This window comes from Neolamprologus brichardi, chromosome 17 (genome assembly GCF_056152115.1).
Source record: "Neolamprologus brichardi isolate AB-2024 chromosome 17, ASM5615211v1, whole genome shotgun sequence".
Lineage (NCBI taxonomy): Eukaryota > Metazoa > Chordata > Actinopteri > Cichliformes > Cichlidae > Neolamprologus > Neolamprologus brichardi.
The window spans coordinates 36,183,534-36,207,346 of record NC_142120.1 but is presented as its reverse complement, the minus strand read 5'-3'; the positions used below and the strand labels follow the sequence as shown (position 1 = coordinate 36,207,346).

General features: G+C 41.2%; 1 protein-coding gene across 4 annotated transcripts in view; it reads left to right on the top strand.

The window, feature by feature from the left end:
* Positions 1-19,509, top strand: part of LOC102781902 (DENN domain-containing protein 5B) — an 82,859-nt gene extending 63,350 nt beyond the window's left edge. The window contains exons 9-24 of one of the 4 annotated variants that reach the window (XM_087831004.1): positions 570-660; positions 926-1,033; positions 3,652-3,783; positions 5,860-6,012; positions 6,206-6,284; positions 6,366-6,447; positions 6,686-6,814; positions 8,412-8,533; positions 8,927-9,072; positions 10,420-10,461; positions 10,769-10,887; positions 12,507-12,694; positions 13,191-13,273; positions 13,825-13,951; positions 14,280-14,454; positions 16,716-19,509. In XM_087831004.1, coding sequence (XP_087687130.1) covers positions 570-660; positions 926-1,033; positions 3,652-3,783; positions 5,860-6,012; positions 6,206-6,284; positions 6,366-6,447; positions 6,686-6,814; positions 8,412-8,533; positions 8,927-9,072; positions 10,420-10,461; positions 10,769-10,887; positions 12,507-12,694; positions 13,191-13,273; positions 13,825-13,951; positions 14,280-14,454; positions 16,716-16,899 — 1,960 coding nt within the window. In that variant the 3' untranslated portion in view covers positions 16,900-19,509. The remainder of the gene's footprint in view (positions 1-569; positions 661-925; positions 1,034-3,651; positions 3,784-5,859; positions 6,013-6,205; positions 6,285-6,365; positions 6,448-6,685; positions 6,815-8,411; positions 8,534-8,926; positions 9,073-10,419; positions 10,462-10,768; positions 10,888-12,506; positions 12,695-13,190; positions 13,274-13,824; positions 13,952-14,279; positions 14,455-16,715) is intronic. The other 3 variants (XM_087831006.1, XM_087831005.1, XM_087831007.1) reach the window with 3 other exon arrangements.
* Positions 19,510-23,813: the final 4,304 nt, after the last annotated feature.

The following is a 23,813-nucleotide window of genomic DNA, read 5'->3' as shown; positions in this document are numbered from 1 at the left end:
TAGCTACATGCAGCTGTCTTCTTGTTTGATGGCAGATACTCCCTTCACCCTGGACAAAAAGGCTAAAATGACCAAAGAAAAAGTGGAAAACAGTTAAACATGAGACGTTTTTGGACAAAGTTTGTGTTTTTTCCATTGATTAAGCACTGCTTCCAGCCAAGAGTGATACCATATATGCCCCATAGCTGCAGAAAAGGCTAACATTGTTATCTTTTTACAAAAAAACAGGTTTTTGGACCAATTTTGTGTTCTCCATTCTTTAAGCACCGGTTTGAGCACCGGCACCGTTTCAAAAGTACCGGTTTGGCACCGGTATCGGATAAAACCTAAACGATACCCATCCCTAATCATCAATGTTAAAATGCAGTTCAAATCAAAGAGGAAGTAAAACATAAGAAACTGTTGTGAATTAACTGCTTTACTGTTAAAGGCAAATGTTTTTGTTACCTTAAATCTTAAAGTAACTTCATACAACTGATTCACTTTCTTCTCCCTTCAGTTTGACTCACAGGAGCTCAGACAGATAGTTAAAGGTTACACAGGATATTCACAGCGTGTTCGTTCTGCAGGTGGTGTCACAAGGCAACAACAGCTCAGCGCAGGAAAGATCGCCACAGACAACAAACGGAACATCTAACCCTTGATAATGAGCTGAAAGAGGTGAAGAACCAACCTTCTGACCGCTCCCTGTTCTCCACTGTTCTCTAACTCTATCATCTTTATTTTCTGCTTATTTGTTCTGTTATGTAACGACATTTATGTTTCCTTCTGTTTGAACTTTCTTTGTTTGGTTTATGTTTATGCACATGCTACCTTCACTGTCTTCTTATTTTCCATTCTTTTGCCTCTGTCGTCGTCTATCTGGCTGTGTGTCCTGTTCCGGTCCGTCCGGGGTCGGGTTGTACCGCTCTTCCTCCTCGAGCAGGTGGAGGGCTGCCTGGTCCTACAGAATTCCATGGCATTTTGGGAGTGGGACAATGCATCCCCTCCTCCTGTCAAACCACCTAAAAAATCTGCTTCTGCTTCCTGCCTGGTATGTGCAGGAGATGCTTGTGTTTTGGATTCCCTCTCGTAGCCTCCACCCTCACTTCCACCTACTTTTCCGACGTTCCCACATTCACTAAGGCACAATTCTTTGCTGAATAGTAAAAAATATAAAAGTCTAAAGGAAAACAAGAATAAAACAAGCAAAATAACATCTTTTTGCATATCTGAGGGTGTTTAGGCTTGGTGAGCTGCACAGTTAGCAAAGGCCTTGGGCATATCTTCCAATTCTTTGTTTTGAATGTGCAGCAGTCAAAAATCCAGAGATTCACTTTTAAGGTACCGCAAGTAATTTTTTAGGTCCTTTAAGAGGGAAAAAGTTGCACTCATATGTAATTGTGTGTTTCAACAAATTTACATTCTCATAAACCTGTGAGTGAATCCATCAAAAATATATTGGACCTGCCACCGAATTATGGAAACCACCATGTTGCCCTCCCGTCTTGAACACAGCAGTCGAGATTTAGCTAAATGCGTGTTATCGTTTCATGTATGTGTGTGTCATCCTCTTCTGTCTTACCTGAAGCCTCGTCTCCTGAACTGAAGTCCGGGCAATAACACAAAAACGTGCATAAACAAGCTTGTTTTTTCTTCATATTGTTGCAATTTGTCATTGTGAGTAGATGAAGATGTGACCATCCCATATCCAGACAGTTATAGCCATTATGCCAGTATACCAATTAGGGGTGGGCGATATAAACGATATATGATAGAAACGATATAAATTTGGCCAACGATAGAGATTTTGACTATACCGCTCTATCGCGATAGTGCATGTTGATGATGTCATCAAGCTGCGCCTGTTTTGGTCGAAAGCATCGCAGCGGCTAAAACCATTATCATCTTCAAATTATGCCGACAGTCACAGCAAAGAGATGAAGCACTTTTGAAATAGTGGGGAAAGCCAAAAACTGCGCTTCCTCCACTTCCGTAACATTGATTCATTAATGCTGAATTCTCTGCAGCTGCTCTGTTCCCATGTTGTTGCAGTATATTAATAACTAACCTCGTATTGTGGATGAATAATCTCAGTTGTTCTCCTGACTGAAGTTTGCCCCGTGTACAGCATCCTGCTATGCGACTGCATTTGTCCCTGACCACCAGAATCCCTCACGTTAACTTTTATCAGTGGAAAAAAAGTTGCCGTTCATCCTCCAGCTTCACTGTGCTAATGTTATGCTAACATAGCTGTGTCGCTAGCAATCACGTAGCACAACGTGTTTAGGTGTAAACTAGCGAGCTAACTTCCTGTTAACGTCTAACTCCGTTAAATTTAATATATTCTGTTTTCATGGATGTTAAACTTAATTGTTACACCTGGTAAAGCAGCAACGCTGATGATTTAATTAAAGATGAAAGAATTTAGACCGTTTTTAACTCTTAGTGTTCGTTTGACTTTGGGACCTGAAGCGGACGGAGTTTTGGACCCAGATTACTCCGCGAAGCTCCTCACTACGGCAGCCGTAATGCTCTGACAATCCATCAAGCAGTGCGGCTTACCAAAGTTGTACTAAAACATTTTTTAACAGATTTCTGCAGCCAAAATCGGTTCGAGGTCAGTAAGCACAACCAGAATTCATACATAAGGCACACTCTCGATTTTTGAGGAAATTAAAGGATTTTAAGTGTGGAAAATACGTTAGAAAAGAATATATTGTGAGTGCTTCAAATTATATCCCGATATGAATTTTAGGCCATATCGCCCAGCCCTAATACCAATGTTAGGCTTCGGTGTCATAAAAAGTCCCATCAGTTTCACTGATGCCATCTAACAGCAGCTAACAATGGCAAAAACAGCAGCACTTACCAACAGAAACATTTATGATATCTTCAAAAACCTGCCTCAGTATCGCTGTCAACAGACAGACTTGAGCTGCGCTGACTCATCAACACATATCGGAAAGTTGTACAGCCTCCTTCAGAGTAAATACACATGCAGGCGTATTGACAGCTGAGGGAAACAGCAACAGAGTGAGTTGTTTGTCCCACAGCAGACACCATAGCTAGAACTTTCCTCTTAAACTGGGATGGTAAAAAAAAACAGAATTTAATTTAACTGCAATCTTCTGACATCTAGTGGTTAAAGTTTTAGACACTGAACCTTTAATTTGAAAAAAAAAAAAAAAAGACATCAAATACATCATTGACAGTGTTTGCAGCTATTTGCATGTCATGTTCTGTTTTGAACACTTTAAATGTGAAACAGCAGCAGTGGGAGATCTTCTGTGATGTAAGAGCATGGATTTCTTCTTTCTGCGAAGCACTCAGAGCTCATTATAGGAAACATTTTGAATTTGGTATGCCATGCTCCAGACTGAGTGATACTTCCCTTTCTTTAAGGATTCCTCCAATTTTTACTCGCCTCCTGTGTCACACCCTTTAGCTTAACTCACTTAAGTTCCTTGAAGTGTCTCACATGAACAAAATCACCATTAACAGTCACAGAACTACTAGAACAGGTTATTAACAGTGTATAAGGAAGGCACGTATTTGTGAGATGCTCACCTCAACCTCTGATATGTGTTAACTGCAAACATTCATCCAAAAGAATGACACTTTCAGTGCCTGTTATTTAAATCTCACTAAATATCTTCGTCTGCACTTCAGAAGTACATGCAGGAGGCCCGCAGCCTCGGGAAGAATCTGCGGCAGCCGAAACTCTCCGACCTGTCGCCTGCCGTGATCGCCCAGACCAACTGGAAGTTTGTGGAAGGGTTGCTCAAGGAGTGTCGCATGAAGGTGAAACACAGAGCCCCAGCAATGCTGCTGCACTTAGAAATGACCCATGATTCTTGATTCTTGCATGCACTCATCCTCTGTTATTACTGAAAACTGTAAATATACAGTTTATACTTCTCAGTTAAAGGGTTACCCTTTTAAACTTAATTATTGACATTTTGCACAAGTGTTTCCAGTTCATTACAGATTTTCTGATGCTTGTTTTAATCAGCTATCATGACCATAGTATTAAACTGCTGCTTATTACACATAAACTGCCACAGGCGTTTCCTGGTAGTCATTACTATTCTTTAAGTTTGTTTTCAAGGGTTTTTACCTGGTTAGTAATATGTTATTAAATAGAAACGGGCAGTTTTGCATTTGCTCTGTATCCTGTTTATAACACAGAAACTACCCTGGTGAATGAGTGGTAATAACTGTGAAATTACCACATTATTACGTTCTATCAAAATGACTCCCGTAATGTTCAGCGATGAACTGCAGTGTGTCGCATAGAATACCTCCAAATCCATACTAGAGATGGACCGATCCGATGTTACGTATCGGTGTCGGTCCGATACTGACCTAAATTACTGGATCAGATATCGGAGAGAAATAAAAAATGTAATCCGATCCATTAAATATAAAAAAGCACCTCACAAAACTTGCAACATGGCATAACTCTGCTCATAACCGTAGCATGTTGCAGCAGTATGCGTCACGTGATAGAGCGGCTGTGGCCTGTGAGACCTGTCGGTGGTCTGGTTGAGCATTTGGAGCCTCGCTACCAAACGAGCATTTTATCTCAGAGAGAAGTAAAGCAAGTGTGTAAGTTCATCTCTGAATGTTTGTAAAGCATTTCCGCGTTAAGCTTAACAACCGATATATGGAGCGACTGCCTCTTCTTGCTGCTACTTCAGTCATGAAACTGATCAATGATCAGCTGATCGTCTCTCTTGTTTGTCTTTGGCCCACTTTGCACCAGAAAGAGGAAACCAGCGGCTGAACAACAGCAGCACGTTTAAGCTTGATCAGCTGTTGTTAGAATTTATTTAATATTACTTTCTACACCAGGATCTTTTTCTACAGCTGACGTAACTGTGCAGGGGCGGATCTAGCAAAGTTTAGCCAGGGGGGCCGATAGGGCATGAACAGGGAAAAGGGGGCACAAAGACATACTTTTCTTTCTTATTCTCATTTAAAATGTTGAGCTTTTAATAAATAATTATCTGAATCTTACACCCAAAGTTTTAATCTGATGTAAAATGTATAGAAGTCCATTACTGTATATAGTAACTATTAAGTCTAATATACCCTAGTAAGCTACAGTACTTTTTCCTTTGGGAACCATCTGTGCAGTCTGCAGTTCTGTTGAAGAAAGATGTTGAATCTATTTAATTATTCTTGAAAAATAATTGATTTCTGTGAATTTTTTTCACACTGCATCAAATTAAAGTTCATTACGTCGATTAAGCATCATGAGGGGGGGGGGGTTTCCCTATTTTTCTTTTTTTGCTGGGAGTTTGCAACCCTATTAGTTAGGTTGCTTACTCTTTAAAACACCAGAATAGGGAGGATGTTTCAGGTTTAAGTTTATTAGATTGATCAGTGTTGCTGAACTATGAAATATTTTGGGTGCAGTGTATTTTTTACATACAGGTATAACAGAATAGCTTTAGTGTTTGTTTTTAACTTGAGTATGAATTTATACAAAAGGCAGCAAGATATTAAAAAAACAGTTTTATTGATTAAAAAACACATTATATCGGATTTGTATCGGTATCGGCCGATATTGAAATTTATGATATCGGTATCGGACATTAAAAAAGTGGTATCGTGCCATCTCTAACCCATACACATAAAAAGTTCCTCAACTATGATACAAATTCTCCACAATACAAAGCAACGCTCTTCTACTCCAGTTTGTCCATTTAGCCATCATAAGAAATGATGGAGAAGTACGTCCATCCTCAGAGTGCAGTGGTCTTAATATAACTGGAGGGTAGGTTACATGGACGTGTCATATGCCCTGGTATCTCAAAGTCACATGTTCATAATATCTCACAGTGATTCCTCTAATTGTATGTGGGTGTGTAGACCAAGCGTATGCTGGTGGAGAAGATGGGCCGCGAGGCGGTGGAGCTGGGTCATGGCGAGGCCAGCATCACTGGATTAGAGGAGAACACTCTGATCGCCAGTCTGTGTGACCTGCTGGAGAGAATCTGGAGCCACGGGCTGCAGGTCAAACAGGTCAGCACACACACACTGAAATAAAGATACACACAGTGCTGCACAAATGTTTCTTCAACACACTATAGACATTGGATGTTGAGGTTCTTTCTGTGTCTGTGTATAATGTGACGCCTCATCCATCGGTGCAATAACTGCTGTCATGTGTCATTTCTGTCCTCGGCTCTCTCACACGCTAATCGTGATGTTTCAGGGGAAGTCTGCTCTGTGGTCTCACCTGCTGCACTATCAGGCCCGGGAGGAGATGCTGGCGCTGCAGGCTGACTCACCAGGTGACATACACGTACACACACGCAGTCGAAAGCCACGGTCACATGTTAAAGCTTCAACAAGAAATCCATCTCTCCTTGTAGCGCCTCGCCTTCTTGAGAGGAGGAAGTCTGATAGTTCCATAGCGATGCCTTCTCTGCGTGTGTCTCTCATTCAGGATATGAGGTATGATCGTGTTGTCATAAATCCTTTGCACTGTCCAAGCCTCTTCTACAACAGGTAGACTAGAGTAACACTGTTTAGGTGTTCCTGTTAGTATTAAACATTATATACAGTATGCTCGCTGCACGTGCTGTAAACGTGTTGGTGCATCTGTGAAAATGTATAAAATTTGTAACTGAAGTTAAAGTAAATAACTTCATCTTAAAACCACAGCGTTATTCTTCTTCTCCGTCTGTCCCAGGCATATCCAGAGTATGTCAGAGATCAAGACGGATGTTGGCCGAGCCAGAGCCTGGATTCGCCTGTCGCTGGAAAAGAAGCTGCTCTCTCAGCATCTCAAACAGTTGCTGTCGCGACAAGCCTTAACCAAGTAAGCGTTTTGGTGACTGAATCCCGCCTTCATATTTACATGTTGTGCATTATTAAACATGCATTTTGCAGTTGTTTTCACAGTTAGGGTTTGCATACACATACACATGACGCAAAGTTGTAGAAAACCCTCCGTTTTATATGATGTGGGGGGAAGTGGCTCTTTTTTGTGTGGCTTGATCATGCCACAGGGGGCAGCAGTGAGCACCCTGAGCCACACCAGTGCAGCACTGGGAGTATTTTTGTGCTGTATTCATTTACAGAAGGTAAAAGGTAGGGGTGCAATGATACACAAAATTCACGGTTCGGTTCGATACTTTGGTGTCACGGCTTGATATTTTTTTGATACAAAAAAATGTTCATGCTTTTTTAATTTGTCATTTATTAAAATTATAAATATATATTTTAACTCAAAAGTACAGTTTTTAAATTTAATGTTGCTGAAACAACAAACTAATAAAAAAATAAATCTATCTGATCGAGAAATCCCTCATCTTTGGAAAAGAGAGTTTATAACAGAGAAATGTCTCTTTCCAAAATAAAAGCTCTACTATACGCTTCTTCTGGGCTATATTCTCAGCAGCATATTAAACATATCAGGTCCCCATAAGGAGAATCATGTGCTAACGGCTGTCTAAATGACTCGGGTAAAGTTTGTAGCATGCGTGCTTGTTGTTTTTGTCTGCTTCCACTTGTCTTTGCACTAGGATGATGTCGGAGTAAATGTGCAGTCATATTCGTTGTGTTCCCACTAGTGCTGTCAGCGTTAAACTGAAATGACGTTAACGCCACAACACGGCAAATCTCCGTTAACGAGCTACCGCGGATCGCCCCGTTGTCGGGCTGGACGGTGTCAACACGTTAACGAGCTAACTGCGCTAACACACTAGTTCCCACCAATGTAATTGAGCATTGCGTGGCACATCCGAAATACTGTTTTACTTTTGTCCATGACGCGCTTACCTTCAGGGTCATACGTCACATGAAAGCCAAAATAGTTCCAAACACCAGATCTGAATGAGGGTGGGGGAGGATCAATTTGCCATGTTGCAACGAGCTTAGCTTCTGTCTTGCTAGCTTGTGCTGCGCTCAGTGGATCTGCGCTCGACAGTGCAGTCTAGGCGGAGTAGTCGAGCGCAGATCCACTGAGCTCTCAACACAGACAGCACCGTCAGAAGAAAAGTTGATAAAATAAATTTAAAATTTTGTATTGTTTGATACATATGCGTACCGAACCGAAAGCACTGTATCGAACGGTTCAATATCGATACGAGTATCGTTGCACCCCTAGTAAAAGGTCCATCTGGCCGAATGACATTCCCACTTGACTTGCACACATCCATTTCTGAGTGAAGTATAACTGTAAGCTTCCCTGCACTCGTCCATTTTGCCCCGTCAAACAAAAGCGTTTGAGTTCATTGCTAGTTTCATGGTAGGGCTCTCTAATTGTTAGTCTAGAAAGACAACGTTTTATTTTGTTGTTTAGTTATTAAGGGTGCAAAAAGTGTCAAACTAAAACGACTTTTGACATGGATGTTGATGAGGACAGATGTGATGTACTTTGCTATATCTGAACCTGACTTGACTGACCGCCACAGGAAGCTGTACAAACGTTACGCCTTCCTGCGCTGTGAGGAGGAGAAGGAGCAGTTCCTCTTCCATTTGCTCTCTCTCAATGCTGTTGACTACTTCTGCTTCACCAGTGTCTTCACCACCATCAGTGAGTAACCTCTGACCTCTGGCCACCCCCAGCAATGCTTTTCTTGAACAAAAGAAACGTTTTAAGACTTTGATTGGAAACAGCATGTAGTGAAGTTATGCTGTTAAATATGTCACATATCAATGTGTGTTTTTATGAACTGTATATATACACTCACACATATACACGTATATGGAACTGAAATTGTGTGTCAGCAGCATTTCTATGAAAAGAGGTCATGTTGTTGTTTATAATGAGGTCGTGTTGTTTATAATGGCGTGACATTCTTCAGCCCTGCTGCACCGCCTACTGAAGCCTTACAGTAAAAATGTCATTACTTTATTCACAGAGCTACGGATCAATGGCTGTAATTAGTATAAATTGTGAGGCTTTTTTTGTCTTTGCTTTTGGCAGTGATCCCGTACCGAGTCATCATCATCCCCATCAAGAAGCTGAGCAACGCTATGACCACATCCAACCCCTGGGTGTGTGTCTCAGGGGAACTGGGAGACTCGGGCATCATGCAGATCCCCAAGAATGTATTAGAAATGACCTTTGATGTGAGTACTGTGACCTTTGACCTCCCACAAGTTGATCGTGCTGTCAGCCACTCTGATGTTGTGTGCAGGCACTAAGTTTGTGTTTTCTATCTTTCACTCCTCATCACTGTTTGTCAAACATCACATGGTGCACTCCAGCTTATTTAAAGCCACAGTAATCAAAAATCAGTGTTTCGTAAAAGTACTGTAAAGAGAATACTTCATCCCAGAAGTCTCGGGAGAAGGCTCCAAAACATGACGTGATATGTAAAATGCTTCTTGCCTTGGCTTCAGCATTTCTTGAATAGGCAATATTGGACTGGAGAGTTAGTTCCCATAACTTCTGGAGAATTTCTCCTGCTCTGTGTCCATGTTGCACGAGTTTTGCAGTTTTAAGAACTAAAGTTGGCCGAGTGGATGAATGCATCGACCATCGACGATAGGACGAGCCTTTCGCCGATCATTTTTACAAGAGCCATTCATTTATTCGCCCATGAGTAAGTTTGCTAATAATTTTGGTTGAACATAGTAGAAGGAGCCAATGGAAAAAAATAATAACACTGTTTTAACGCCACTGTCTTCCAGCTGCAGCCTCCTCAGAGTGCGCCCAAATTCAGCCATTCATTTCCTCAAACTCATAACAGAAAGAAAGAAAAGCAGCAACTTTATTACATTATTTACATTTTTTAAAACCCACAATGGAGGGAAACAAAGAAACTGGCTTCTTTTCCCCATTGTAACTGTGTTTACAGGTCGTTCCAGTGTTTATCCGTCTTACACACCCGACCAAACAACAAATACAAAATAAAACACAAAGTAAGTTAAAAATAAAAATGTAAAATAAAAATAAATCTTTGATGTAACGTTAAGTCTTTTGTGCGATTTGGTGCATCTTAAATAAATGAATAATCCAAAAAGTAGCTATAATAATTCTGACACAAACAAGAAAAGAAAGTAAAATATTCGCTCCAAACAAAACGTATGAATTCACAAAAAAGTCGCCTGTGCGAGTTTATCGCCCGTCCTGACTAAGAAGCATTTAAAGCTGCTCTTTTAGTTCTAAAAGTGAACCAATTGTGGTGAATTTCAGCAGCATCCATCACATTCACAGCAGTCTACTTCCTAAACAATTCTCCTTTTACCTCAAGAAATTTTCCATCAAGCAAGATCGATTATGAAATGATGTAGGTTGTGTGAAGACTGCCCCCTAGTGGCACTTCTATGCAGTGCACTCCAATACATCAATTTTGTTTTACAGTGTCAAATCCAACAAGTAGGATTTCTGTGAGCCAAGCCTAGTTTGCATGCATGAGTGATGTTTTTATTGTCCATTCTTTGTGTCTTAACGTGTGTTTCCATCTCCCTCAGTCTGCTTTCAGGCCTCACACGCACATCTCTGCCATATTCAAGGTTAGGCAAAGCTCTACAGCTCCATCTCCCACCATCAAGCCCTTTGAAATGCTTCTTTTCTGTGTTTGACTTGCTCAAAGTTGCTCCTTTACCCTGCCAGAATGTGCTGCGTACATGAGTGCTGACTGAAGCTTTGCTCTGTGTGTCTTTGCTGGAGCTATTAGGAAAATATGCTGAAGGAAATGTAAAAAATAAATAAAAAATAGAGCGTTTGTGCCCAAATAACTGAATTAACCAGAGACAGACAAGTATATCATGCACAGTGATGAAAGAGATTATCGATTAACTAGTTGCTCTCTGTGTTCAGTGTCAGAACCTGGGGAAGCTCACCACGGTGCAGCTGGGTCACGATAACGCCGGCCTCCTGGCTAAATGGTTGGTGGACTGTGTGATGGTGCGGAATGAGATCACAGGACACACCTACAGGTGAGTAGAGTCTTTGTTCTGTTGTTGTTACTCATTTAGTAAACGTCCCTCACATGCTTTTCTGTTGTAGACCTCAGACAACATTACGACCAATAAGAGTGTAGCTAGCAGCCGATAACCGTCCTGTCATGAGTGTAACACGTGTCACACTCGCACTTTAGTAGTTTGCTGCTTCTCTGCAGTTTTGATGAATTTAAAATGAAAATGAATAAAGTGTTTTTTGTTGTTAGTGAGTTAAAAAAGGCATATTCATTCATTCATATTCATGAAGAGCCACCTCCACAGGACAAGACTCAGCTGTCCATCTGCACCTAAAGGTCAAAGGTCACTCTTTCGAGGATGCCAATGTTCACATTTTGGACAGAGAGGACAGATGGTTTGAAAAGAGGAGTGAAAGAAGCATCTATGTCCACTGTGAGCGACCATCTTTGAACAGAGGCGGTGGTTTACGACACCAACTCTCTGCCATCTATAATCCAGTTTTGAGATCCTCCCCAGACGCCTTAACGCCCACTCACATCCTGGGCCATCTGACCTCAGGAATTCACATGATAAGGTGGGGCCAGGTTTCACAATGAACTCACCTGAAACTCTGGCTGATTGGGACCCACACCCAGTTTCACACCTTGGTTCAGGCGATTAGAGGATCATCAGGGGGTCCTTTTGTCCCTCTGTGGGGGGAAACTCCCACTAGGTTTATATCTGGGACTCTCCACCATTTGACCTTAGAACTGAAGAAGCCTCTCGGATGAAGGTGAAACGTCTTCAAGCAACTTAAAGAAGTCCAGACGCTTTTCTTTGCAAGCTCCTTTGACTACGATGACCTGGATGACTGAGAACCTTCACAGACAAATTCATTCAGCATTATATTATATTATAGAAACATTTGTTAAATTAACTGGAATGTGTGGCTCACTGACAATGTTGGAGGTAAATTTTGTTTGTATAACAAGGGTGGCTGTAGCTCAGGAGGTAGAGCAGGTCATCTACTGATCGGAAGGTTGGTGGTTCGATTCCTGGCTCCTCCAGTCTACATGCCAAATATCCTTGGGCAAGATACTAACCCCAACTTGCTCTCCGATGCATCCATCAGAGTATGAATGTGTATGAATGTCGTTAGAAAGCACTAAGTGTAGATAAAGTGCTTGTGAGAATGGGTATGATTGGGTGAGTGAGGCATGTTGTATAGAGCGCTTTGAGTACTCTGTGAGAGTAGAAAAGCGCTATATAAGAATCAGTCCATTTATAACCCAATCGGAGAAAATATTAAATGTATAAATTGTTTGTTTCTCATAATGTCAAAAAGCAGACAAGAAAAGAAACAAGACACTGAAAAATACAAAAGACAAAGAGAGAAGATCAGAGCAGAGACGTGTGGAGAAAGATTAAACCGATATACGGATGAAAACGCGTAATTTCGCCCGCCTGTGTGTCTGAACCACATTTAGTGCATCATCCTCTGATGCACACCAAGTGCTAGTTAGTAGGAACCATTCTGCGTGTTTGTTGACAGCAAGTCAAATATAAAATATCTCCTCTGAAAATCAGAAGAACAAATAGAAAGATGCCAACAGATGTGGAGCGTCGATGTGTAACCTCAGCACTTTGTTGTCCATCAGGTTCCCGTGCGGTCGATGGCTCGGTAAGGGTGTGGATGACGGCAGCCTGGAGAGGGTCCTAATCGGGGAATTAGTGTTGCCCAGCGGAGAGGATGACTCTGCAAGGGCCTGCCGTACACCCCCGCTACAGCGTTCGCCTTCCCAGGGCCGACGCATCAGCATCACGTCGCTCACCGGACGAGATACCAGTCAGTCACTGTCAGCGTTCTCACACAACAGGAAGTCTCTAATACTGAGAAGGAAATGTTTTCATTTCCTGACAGGGTTGGCCACACTTTCTGATATTTAAATCGATTTTATCCACAGTAGGAACAAAAGATGGTCTGTGTGCAATTACTCATCCACTACCTCACTAAACACTTTCAGAAGGCTCTATCGATGAATCTCATAATGTTATCAAAATAACACTGCCAGGCTTCCATTAAATGCTTTTTTAAAAACCCTTTCTGCAGTAGTTTTTTGAAAACTTTAAGGCATATTAACTTCTATAATAATAATGATAATCTCTTTATTAAGCTGCCAGGAACTCAATTATATGGGTAATTCTTAAAATGTGCTCAAAGTGGTTTAAAGCTCAGACTTCCATTGCAGCTCAAGCGTTTCCAGGAAGGATGGTAGCTACAGACATGTAGCTGTTGCTACCTCAGGCTGTCTGTACTGATGCAGATGTTTTCCCCATTCTAGAGCTGAATTCAGCACAAATCCAAGAGGGGATTGGAGAGGCAGTGAACAACATAATCAAACACTTCCACAAACCAGAGAAAGAGGTCAGTGTCAGCAAATCATTTTCTAATGAGTGCATGCCTTATAGCTTAACTGCTGCTATGCTGTCTGTGAATTCTGAGTAGTGTGGGTTCTGTTTTCCTGTTTCCATCAGGGAGTGCTTTCACTATGTTTCCATAAGTAAAGTTGTGCTTTGACCATAGAAAGTCTGAAAGAGTGATGATCTTTCAAGTTGTGTAGTCCAAAAGGAAACTAAAAGGTTTCCCACAGCACTTTCTCTGCCAAGGGCTGCAGTAATTTCTCTTCAGTGACAGTCTGTCGCAGCACATTGTTGAATCAAATTTCAGAGCTACTCCAATGTTCATGGGAATCGCGTAAATAGCAAAAAGTGTTAAGCCACTTAGATGATACGGTGGAGGGCCGAGTTACCTGCCCAAACAACCAAGCTTCACTGTACATCTGTCCATATAGAACTAACTAGCAGATATGTGTGTACTAAGTAACAAAGTAACAGTATCACTTGCCAAATGTCAAACTTCTTATATTGTATCAACATTTGCTTTTGTGCGTTGACGTGTTGACGTGTGTTGCACAGAGAGGCAGTCTGACTGTCCTGCTGTGCGGCGAGAACAGCTTGGTCGCGGCTCTGGAACAGTTCTTCCATCACGGCTTCAAATCTGCTCGGCTCTTCCAGAAGACGGTGTTTGTGTGGGACTTTGTGGGTGAGTGTGAAGAGACAGCACGCTCTACTGCTGACGAGGAAAACTGTTCAGTTTGGCCCACGGCAGAAAATCAAGGGCTAGTAAACTGTTAGAGTGTGTACTGGTTTTACTGGATTAAAGAAAAAATGTGGAATAGCTTTTTATTCATGTGTCGTGGTTTTTATACGTGTTTGTGGAGGATTATACAACATTTACAATTATTTTTGTGTAATCTGGGCTTTCAAATGAATTTGTAACACAGCCTTCAGCCTAGTGTTCTCAGTTTGTTGAGCTGTTACACAACAGTGTAAACTGATATGGTGTGTGATGCTCCTCTAAAACCCTGCAGAGAAGGCTGTTGCCTACATGGAGTCAGCTGACCAGGTGGGAGACCTTCAGGAGACCACTGAGGCCATGAAGATGACCTGTCAGTCACTCTGTCATTACTTCAACGCGATCAACTCCACCTCCAGAAACATCGGCAAGGACGGAAAGTTCCAGTTGTTAGTCTGTCTCGGAGCCAGGTCAGTGTCGCGACAACGAGTTAATGTCAATTATGTTGTGATGGAAGCTGTCCCTGCTCAGGTGTGGGCTCTAATAGCATCTCTTGATATGTGATTATTCGATCAGAAATGTGACATATTAAAAACACGTCACGATTGTGGTCAGAAGTTTTCATTTGTCTTGGATTTCCTCTAGGGCAGGGGAGACAGGACAAAATAAATGCTCACTGTCGAGGCGAGTGCTGAGTGGCTGGCAGCAAATGCAGGACTCAGACGTCCAGAGTGAAACTCTAATAGCAGCTTTCATTCAAAGAATAAAACTAAAACCTGAAAACTAGAAATTAAACTGGACTCAAGAACTAAACACTAAGAAACATGAACTAAGATTTAGTCAGGAACACAGACAGGAAACCACCAGCATGGTGAGGGTACACCATGACACAAAGCAAAGAAAACACAGCCTTAAATACACACCTGAGTGATCAGGGAATGGGAAACGGGAGGGAAACACAGCTGGGATTAATTAGCTATAACGAGACAAAGGAAGCAAAACTAGATACATTGACATGAGACACGGGACCGCCAAAATAAAACAGGAGGTATAACAAAGATGTGGACTTGACACTGAGACAGAGAGACGTGGCTGACCGGGAAGACAGAAGGAACACGAGACAGCCTAATGACAGAAACCAAAGGACTGAAAATATAACACAGCAGAAGCAAAACCCATGAATTACAATAATTAAAGAATATAACTAAAGCACACAAAACACTGAGTCACAGGCCACAGGTGACACTTGGCTTATTTTCTTTTTTTCTTTGTTTCTCTTCACTGTGGAAGAGAGGCAGAAATTAATGATAATTAATGATAATTAAATGCAAAGTGGTGAATAAATACATGGTGAGTGAAGAAGGAAGGCACAATGTATCATGGGAAGCCCCCAGGAGCCTAGTGCAGCATAATTAAAGAAGGGTCACCTGATACAGCCCCAACTACAACCTTAATGAGAAAGGAAAGTTTTAATCCAAGTAGAAAACCTGTTTTTCTCCTGAATCCAAACTGAAAGCTGAGGCTTCTGCCTCCCTTTCTACTTTTAATGCCCTAGGAACTAAAAGTAATCCCACAGTCTAAGCGCAAAGTGCTCTTTTGAGATGATACAGTACTTTGAGCCAGGAAGCCGATCCTCTTCATTGGCCAGAGATCCTAGAAGGAACCTTCAGTGGATTCTGCACAGTCTGAACATGAGCAGCCGGAAGCTGAGCCAGAGGGTCCCACGTTGTCTGAGCCAGATGACTGCTACTTTCAAAACTAGCAGATTGTTGTGCTTTACCATCAGTTGCTTTAAATTCAGCTACCAGCTCGGCTTTCCCTCAGCCGTTAGTCTCCCGGCCTTTCTCCTTGTCTTCGGCCTCCCAAGCATTGCTTGGCCACCAGATGGCCTCTGCCGTAGCTGCTGCTTCCCTGCCTTACCTCACCATCGCCGGCCAAGTCATCTCTGGTAGTCCACCGTCTTCATTGCTGGGCTCCTGTTCTGTCTTCTTATGGACAGCCTGCTCTCAAGACTCCTGAGGGTTTCATTTGTTCTCCAGAGGGGCTTCAACTTGTCTTCTTCTGGCCTCTTTTCCAAGTCTCTGTCTTCATCATCTGTTGAGCCTCCGGATATTCCACCTGTCATGCTTCATCTCAAGTCCAGACCCAGTAATCCACCTGTCTTATCTTTTTAGTCCTGTTGAAAATCTGCAGTCTCACCACTAATTAACATTTAAGTTGATTTAACTACGTTTAACTGACACAGACTGCTTGCTTATCATATTGTTTATAGCATAAGCACACACATTTACTATTTGTTAATAACACTACACATATTAAATCGTCTGTCTCATTATTACAGTTAATAAAACTAAAGCTAACACTACTGTCGGTATGCAGAAAAACATTGTTCACTGAAATTAAAATTAAACTGGACTCTTGATTAAGACTAAACCAAATCATATTGTGCGTTCAACCAAAACTAAACGAAACAATAATTAGGAGATGAGTCTGTCAGTGTGGTCAGGATCGTCACCCCAGCAATGGGAGGCTTTGTGTAGCAACTCAAACTGTTCAGTTGTGTTTATATAGCAACAGTCACCTCGAGGCGCTTTATCTTGTGACATAATGCTACAATAATGAATAAAAATAATCAAACCAAACTGAAACTAACATTTTTTAAAAACTAAATTGAATTAAAAATTGAAATTTAAAATGTGATAAACAGAAGTTTTAATAATTTGCCCCACAGAGACCGCCTGCTGCCCCCATGGCTCCCCCTGCTCGTGGAGTGTCCAGTGATCCTGCAGATGTATGAGGACACAGCAATGCTCAGAGACCCCTCCACTCTCAATACCCTTATAAGCGTCCTTGAGACACTGCACGACTTCTCCATCACACTGGAAGCCTCACTGGTCAAAGGCATCAACCTTTAGCTCCACAGGACTCTGGTTCATTTTCTGTCTTCAGTTCACCCGTCTAACTGTCAGCTCCTTGGCCTTGTGATAATAAGGTAATAAGGTTTGGAGGACGTTAAATTGAAAGGACAATTTGGGAACCAAAGCAATACGTTCCACATGTTCTCATGTTGCTTGATTCTTCATGGGAGACGTTAGAATCTGTGGGTGACCCATGAGCTCGGATGCAGTATTTTCACTCTTCCTGTGAATTTCAAAGACTATTTAAACAAAAGATCAGACCAAGGATCTGTAGTTTTTTACTTGATGAACTAATACTGTTCATCACAGAGCTCGAGTTTCTGCAGACATATCAGCTTTTAGAAGCACTTCCTGCCTTCCATGTATCCTTTGTTATTTCAGTACACTTGGGAAATGACTGTTTGGCTTCCTGCTCACATGAAACTCAAGCTGTAGGTCAAAAATCTGTTCCAAAAAGACTTTTGCAAAGCAGTTATTCACTGTCATGTTTGAGGGAACTACTTTTTATATTCCCAAAAACTGTTCATCTGGGCGATCGTGGCTCAAGAGTTGGGAGTTCGCCTTGTAATCGGAAGGTTGCCGGTTCGAGCCCCGGCTTGGACAGTCTCAGTCGTTGTGTCCTTGGGCAAGACACTTCACCCGTTGCCTACTGGTGGTGGTCAGAGGGCCCGGTGGCGCCAGTGTCTGGCAGCCTCGCCTCTGTCAGTGCGCCCCAGGTGGCTGTGGCTACAATGTAGCTGCCATCACCAGAGTGTGAATGGGTGGATGACTGGATGTGTAAAGCTCTTTGGGGTCCTTAGGGACTAGTAAAGCGCTATACAAATACAGGCCATTTTACCATTTACGTAGCGGTGGCCAAGCGTACGACGGAAGAAGTCACTTGGATGAGTGACGAAACGTCCAGATGAACAGAATCCACTTTCTGGGATTCCCTGACCTCGATGATTGAGCATGAAAATTCTTTCTATATTGTTTTTGCTTTAAGGTCTTTTCTCGGCTGCAGGATTGTCGTTGCTGATATGAATCACAGCATCTTTCTGCCTTATTGATTCTCTCAGTGTACTGAAATATGGCTGCTTGGAAGAAAAACAAAAACTGAGTGCATGCTGAAGTGACAACATAGAAACACAACTGTAGCAGCAGACATGTAACAGCTGTGTGTAGCACAGCCCCCTTCAGTTGGTACGAGCAGATGCATTATCTTACCTGTAACTGTTGGTTATAGTACCATCAACCTGACTGTTGTTAGCGTGAGCAACAATGCTTTTGTGCACGGAAAGAATACGATGCCCTGAAGAGACTGAGGGATCACTGACACGACGACAGACTCAGTTTTAAGAGTTTAACCTTGGCTAACATTCCTACCTACATCTATGTCTCACTTCACAGATGTACGCATGTAAGATCAGGTTTTAAGGCTGTGTGCCTTACAAACTTACACCATCTGCCTACACACAAATTCATTTAGGATTTCGTGACAGTTTCAACAACTAAATAACAGCTAAACTAACATACAGGCTCATCTAAGAATGAAAGATGAATTTCAGCTGTTCCTCATGGTTCCAGTCATCTCAGGCTACGTCCACACGTACCCGGGTATTTTTGAAAACGCAGATTTTTCTATGCGTTTGCACCTTTCGTCCACACGTAAACGCCGTTTTTGGTCACTGAAAACGGAGATTTTCTAAAACTCCGTTTTTGCATTTACGTGTGGACGAGAAAAACGGAGAAAACGCAGCATCAAAGGTGTGCGCCTTTTTTGACGTCACACTGTGCGCCACGTTATTGTTTCGGTGAAATGAATTTCTACAATACTGTTACTGTTAATTGTTCTCTCTGCAGTGTTTAAATGCTTACATATACACACAGTTACTGTCCCTCCACACATACGACTCTGTTCTGCTTCTATGCCCCAGCTTTGTTTACTATTTCCCACCGAGGCTTCTAGACTTCTGATTGGCCAACATTTCTCCACGATTAGGAATATATCGCCACCTGCTGCTTTGGCATGTTCCTAGCAGCGTTTTCCTTCATTTCTGCCTTTACGTGTGGACGGGATTATTTTTTAAAACAAAAACAGAAAATCTCAGTTTTCAAAAATATCCGTGTACGTGTGGACGTAGCCTTAAAGTCGACCTGTTCTTCTCATTTCCAGCTCTGTATCTTTATTCTGAGGCTTGCTAATAGCATTTAAAAAAGAAAATGTTTTAATTGTCTTATGTTTGCCCTTCTGTGTAGATCCTTTGCTACATCTAGTGTGTGAAATGAGCCTTTTGACTTGTCCGTTGTAATTTAATTGGGTATAAGCTCTATGGAGCCACACAAGTGCAGCCCTCAGTATTTCGTACCTGTGCTGCGCCTGAAGCAGATAACTGTATAATGAAATCTGCAACAAGCTGATGTCAGCTCGTTGTGAAAGTATGAGTAGCCTGAAGCCTGGAATCTTTTCAAACATATAACAATATGAAGCTCATTCAGAAAGAGTTGAAAACACATATTTGATTTGGCAGATTTTTGACTGGATGCTCTTCCTGATGCACTCCGAGGGATTTATGCCTTTTCCTTGAAACCAGCGTGTGTGAGCCAAAGGTGTGAACTCCTACACTGTGGAGATAACCTAACACATTAACAATATACGACAGAAATTAATTCAAGTATAACTTTAATGAATTAAAGTCCAGTTATTAAACTTTTCCACAAAACAATAATCAGTATACACAGTTCAGCTTTTTACTGCATTCATATCACACATCAGGAATAAGCTGAAATTTTAGAAAGTCTACTTCACAAAATGACGCTACTATAAACAAGACTGAATGCAATAGCACCCATTTGTCACCAATTAGCATAGGAAGTGAGAAGTAGCAGGTTTATGGTCTTAACCACCTTCATGCTTGTGTATGTGTCATGATTCCCGTAAAGTCCCACTTCAAGCCAGTCACAGGTTACGTCTTTAGTCCCTGTGTAACAGCCCCAGCAGCACTGGCTGTTTATACACTGTTTAAAATCTAGATTTTATTTTTTGTAATAAAGCAAACTAGCCATTTGTCCCTTCTTCAGTATTTATACTCAAAGCTAAATGTTCTTTAATTGTTTAAAGGGGTTTTTATGTAAACTGCAGACTTGGCATAAATGGATGAATTTCACAATTAGAATTGTTTAACCTTGTTTTCTGTGGTCCATAAATGTGTCGTGAAGGGACGCGCCATATTTGTGTTTCACCTCCTCTAAATGCGTTCAAAATGTAAATATGTTTGGCAGCAGAGAGTAAAATGTTTGGAAACGTGTATCTTGGGCAGATCTTTGAACTTTTGCAGCATTAGCAGTTTTGTGTTGCCTCTTGCTAAATGGATACTTTCTGGTGTACATATTGTCAACGCATGCTGTCATTTAAGCCTCAGCTGTATTCATGTGGCACTCGAATGGATTACAAATAGCAGCAGAGTTTATCTGCTTTGTTACGACAAAATGTGGACACGGTTGGATTTCTGCAGTATGTGATGGGCAACACATCCTGCCTTCCTGTGTTTTTAATTTATATTGACTTTGACTGGCTGACAGCAGCACTGGTGTTTTACGGTGGACAAACCTGTGGAGTCGATGCGTCCTATGCACCTTTAAAGTAACCACTATATCTCCTTCATGTGCCCCTGGTGATTAACCTGTGGGACTGTTGACAGCTCCAAAGCACAGACGTGGATTCCTCCACCTCTTCCTGGACGTCTTTATGTACGGACTATTTTTCTGGCAGCACCAGAAACGACGCGTGGACGACCATCCACCCTAGTAGTCACACTTCATGCCAGCGTTGGGACTGACTGCTCTCTACTGATATTTATTGTTCCTCAATAAAACACCGAAGTCTAAGATGTGTGTGTGTGACATGTATAATTTTGAAATATAATAATATTATAAAATAAAATATATTTCATGCCAGGAAGTCACCACTTTTAGACTCAGTTGCTTGCTAATCTTGAGCAAAGTTTTAGTAGAGGCTACACTGGCTGTTGCTTTTTGTTTTGCATGTGTATTGCTTATTGGATAAATAAAGTATTTATCTCATGTCAGTCAAAAATGTTGCTACAAATACTCTTTGTAACAGCTGAAATTATAATCTTGTTATCCTGTTGTAACTAATGAATTTAATTAGTTTCACAGATAGTTATATAACACATGCAGTGCTTTACCTGCTTGCAAGAGAGAGACTCATTAGAGATCATGTTTAAAAATTCAAATTCAAATTTTATTTGTCACATACACAGTACGATATGCAGTGAAATGCTTACACAACTTCTCGTGACCTAAAGAAAAAAAGAAAAGGTTATAATAATAAATAAAAAGAAAAAAATAATAAAAAAAATAATAAAAAAATAAAAATAAATAAAGAATAAGATAGGAAATAAATATGAAAATTAAAAAGGGGAAATTTAACTGGGAAAGAATAAGATAAAATATGTAAGTTAAAGTTGGAAATAAAATAACTGTACAACAAAATACACAGTATATAAATATATAAGAATGTATGAAGAAATATAAATATATATATACAATAACAGCAGCTGTACAAGTATTAAATGGAAATGAAGAAATAGAAGATTTTTAGGCCAAAGTGCAATAAACTCAGAGTTCTCAGAATTTAAAAGTAGCAAGTTATGGATGCCTGTAGTTTAACTAGTTGATTTGTGTCATCTGGATGTGTGTATCACCTCCATAGAAAAAAAACATATTCAATTCAATTTTATTTATATAGCGCCAAATCACAACAAAAGGTGCCTCAAGGTGCTTCATAGATACAGAGAAAAACCCAACAATCATATGACCCCCTATGAGCAGCACTTTGGCGACAGTGGGAAGGAAAAACTCCCTTTAAACAGGAAGAAACCTCCAGCAGAACCAGGCTCAGGGAGGGGCGGGGCCATCTGCTGTGATTGGTTGGGGTGAGAGAAGGAAGACAGGCTAAAGACATGCTGTGGAAGAGAGACAGAGGTTAATAACAGATATGATTCAATGCAGAGAGGTCTGTTAATACATAGTGAGTGAGAAAGGTGACTGGAAAGGAAAAACTCAATGCATCATGGGAATCCCCCGGCAGCCTACATCTATTGCAGCATAACTAAGGGAGGATTCAGGGTCACCTGGTCCAGCCCTAACTATATGCTTTAGCAAAAAGGAAAGTTTGAAGCCTAATCTTAAAAGTAGAGATAGTGTCTGTCTCCCAAATCCAAACTGGAAGCTGGTTCCACAGAAGAGGGGCCTGAAAACTGAAGGCTCTGCCTCCCATTCTACTTTTAAATACTCTAGGAACAACAAGTAGGCCTGCAGAGCGGGAGCGAAGTGCTCTAATAGGGTGATATGGTACTACAAGGTCATTAAGATAAGATGGGGCCTGATTATTTAAGACCTTGTATGTGAGGAGCAGGATTTTGAATTCTGGATTTAACAGGAAGCCAAAACAGGAGAAATATGCTCTCTCTTTCTAGTCCCTGTCAGTACTCTTGCTGCAGCATTTTGGATTAGCTGAAGGCTTTTCAGGGAGTTTTTTGGACATCCTGATAATAATGAATTGCAGTAGTCCAGCCTGGAAGTAATAAATGCATGAACTAGTTTTTCAGCGTCACTCTGAGACAGGATATTTCTAATTTTAGAGATGTTGCGCAAATGGAAGAACACAGTCTTACATATTTGTTTAATATGTGCGTTGAAGGACATGTCCTGGTCAAAAATGACTCCAAGGTTCCTCACAGTGTTACTAGAGGCCAAGGTAATGCCATCCAGAGTAAGAATCTGGTTAGATACCATATTTCTAAGCTTTTCAGCGCCGATTACAATGACCTCAGTTTGATCTGAGTTAAGAAGCAGAAAGTTAGTGGCCATCCAAGTCTTTATGTCTTTAAGACATTCCTGAAGTTTAACTAATTGGTGTGTGTTATCTGGCTTCATGAACAGATAGAGCTGGGTGTCATCTGCATAGCAGTGAAAATGTATGCTATGTCTTCTAATGATGCTGCCTAGGGGAAGCATGTATAATGTAAACAGAATTGGTCCTAGCACTGAACCCTGTGGAACTCCATAATTAACCTCAGTGTGTGAAGAGGACTCTCCATTTACATGCACAAACTGGAGTCTATTAGATATATATATGATACAAACCACTGCAGTGCAATACCTGTAATACCTACAGCATGTTCTAATCGCTCTAACAGGATATTATGGTCAACAGTATCGAATGCTGCACTAAGGTCAAGAAGGACAAGCACAGAGATGAGTCCACTGTCAGAGGCCATAAGAAGATCATTTGTAATCTTCACTAAAGCTGTTTCTGTGCTGTGATGAACTCTGAAACCTGACTGAAACTCTTCAAATAAACCATTCCTCTGCAGATGATCTGTTAGCTGTTTGACAACTACTCTTTCAAGGATTTTTGATATGAAAGGAAGGTTGGAGATTGGCCTATAATTAGCTAAGACTGCTGGGTCTAGAGATGGCTTTTTGAGTAAAGGTTTAACTGCAGCCACCTTGAAGGCCTGTGGTACATAGCCGATTATTAGAGATAGGTTGATCATATATAAGATCGAAGAATTAATCAATGGCAGGACTTCTTTGAGCAGTTTTGTAGGAATGGGGTCTAAAAGACACGTTGATGGTTTGGAGGAAGTAATTATTGAAGTTAACTCAGAAAGATCAATTGGAGGAAAAGAGTCTAACTTAACATCAATGGTACTAAGAGTAGCTGTAGATAATATTACATCTGTGGGATGATTATTGGTAATTTTTTCTCTAATGATAAAAATTTTATTTGTGAAGAAGTTCATGAAGTCATCACTAGTTAACGTTAAAGGGATGGTTGGCTCAAAAGAGCTCTGACTTTTTGTCAGCCTGGCTACAGTGCTGAAGAGAAACCTGGGGTTGTT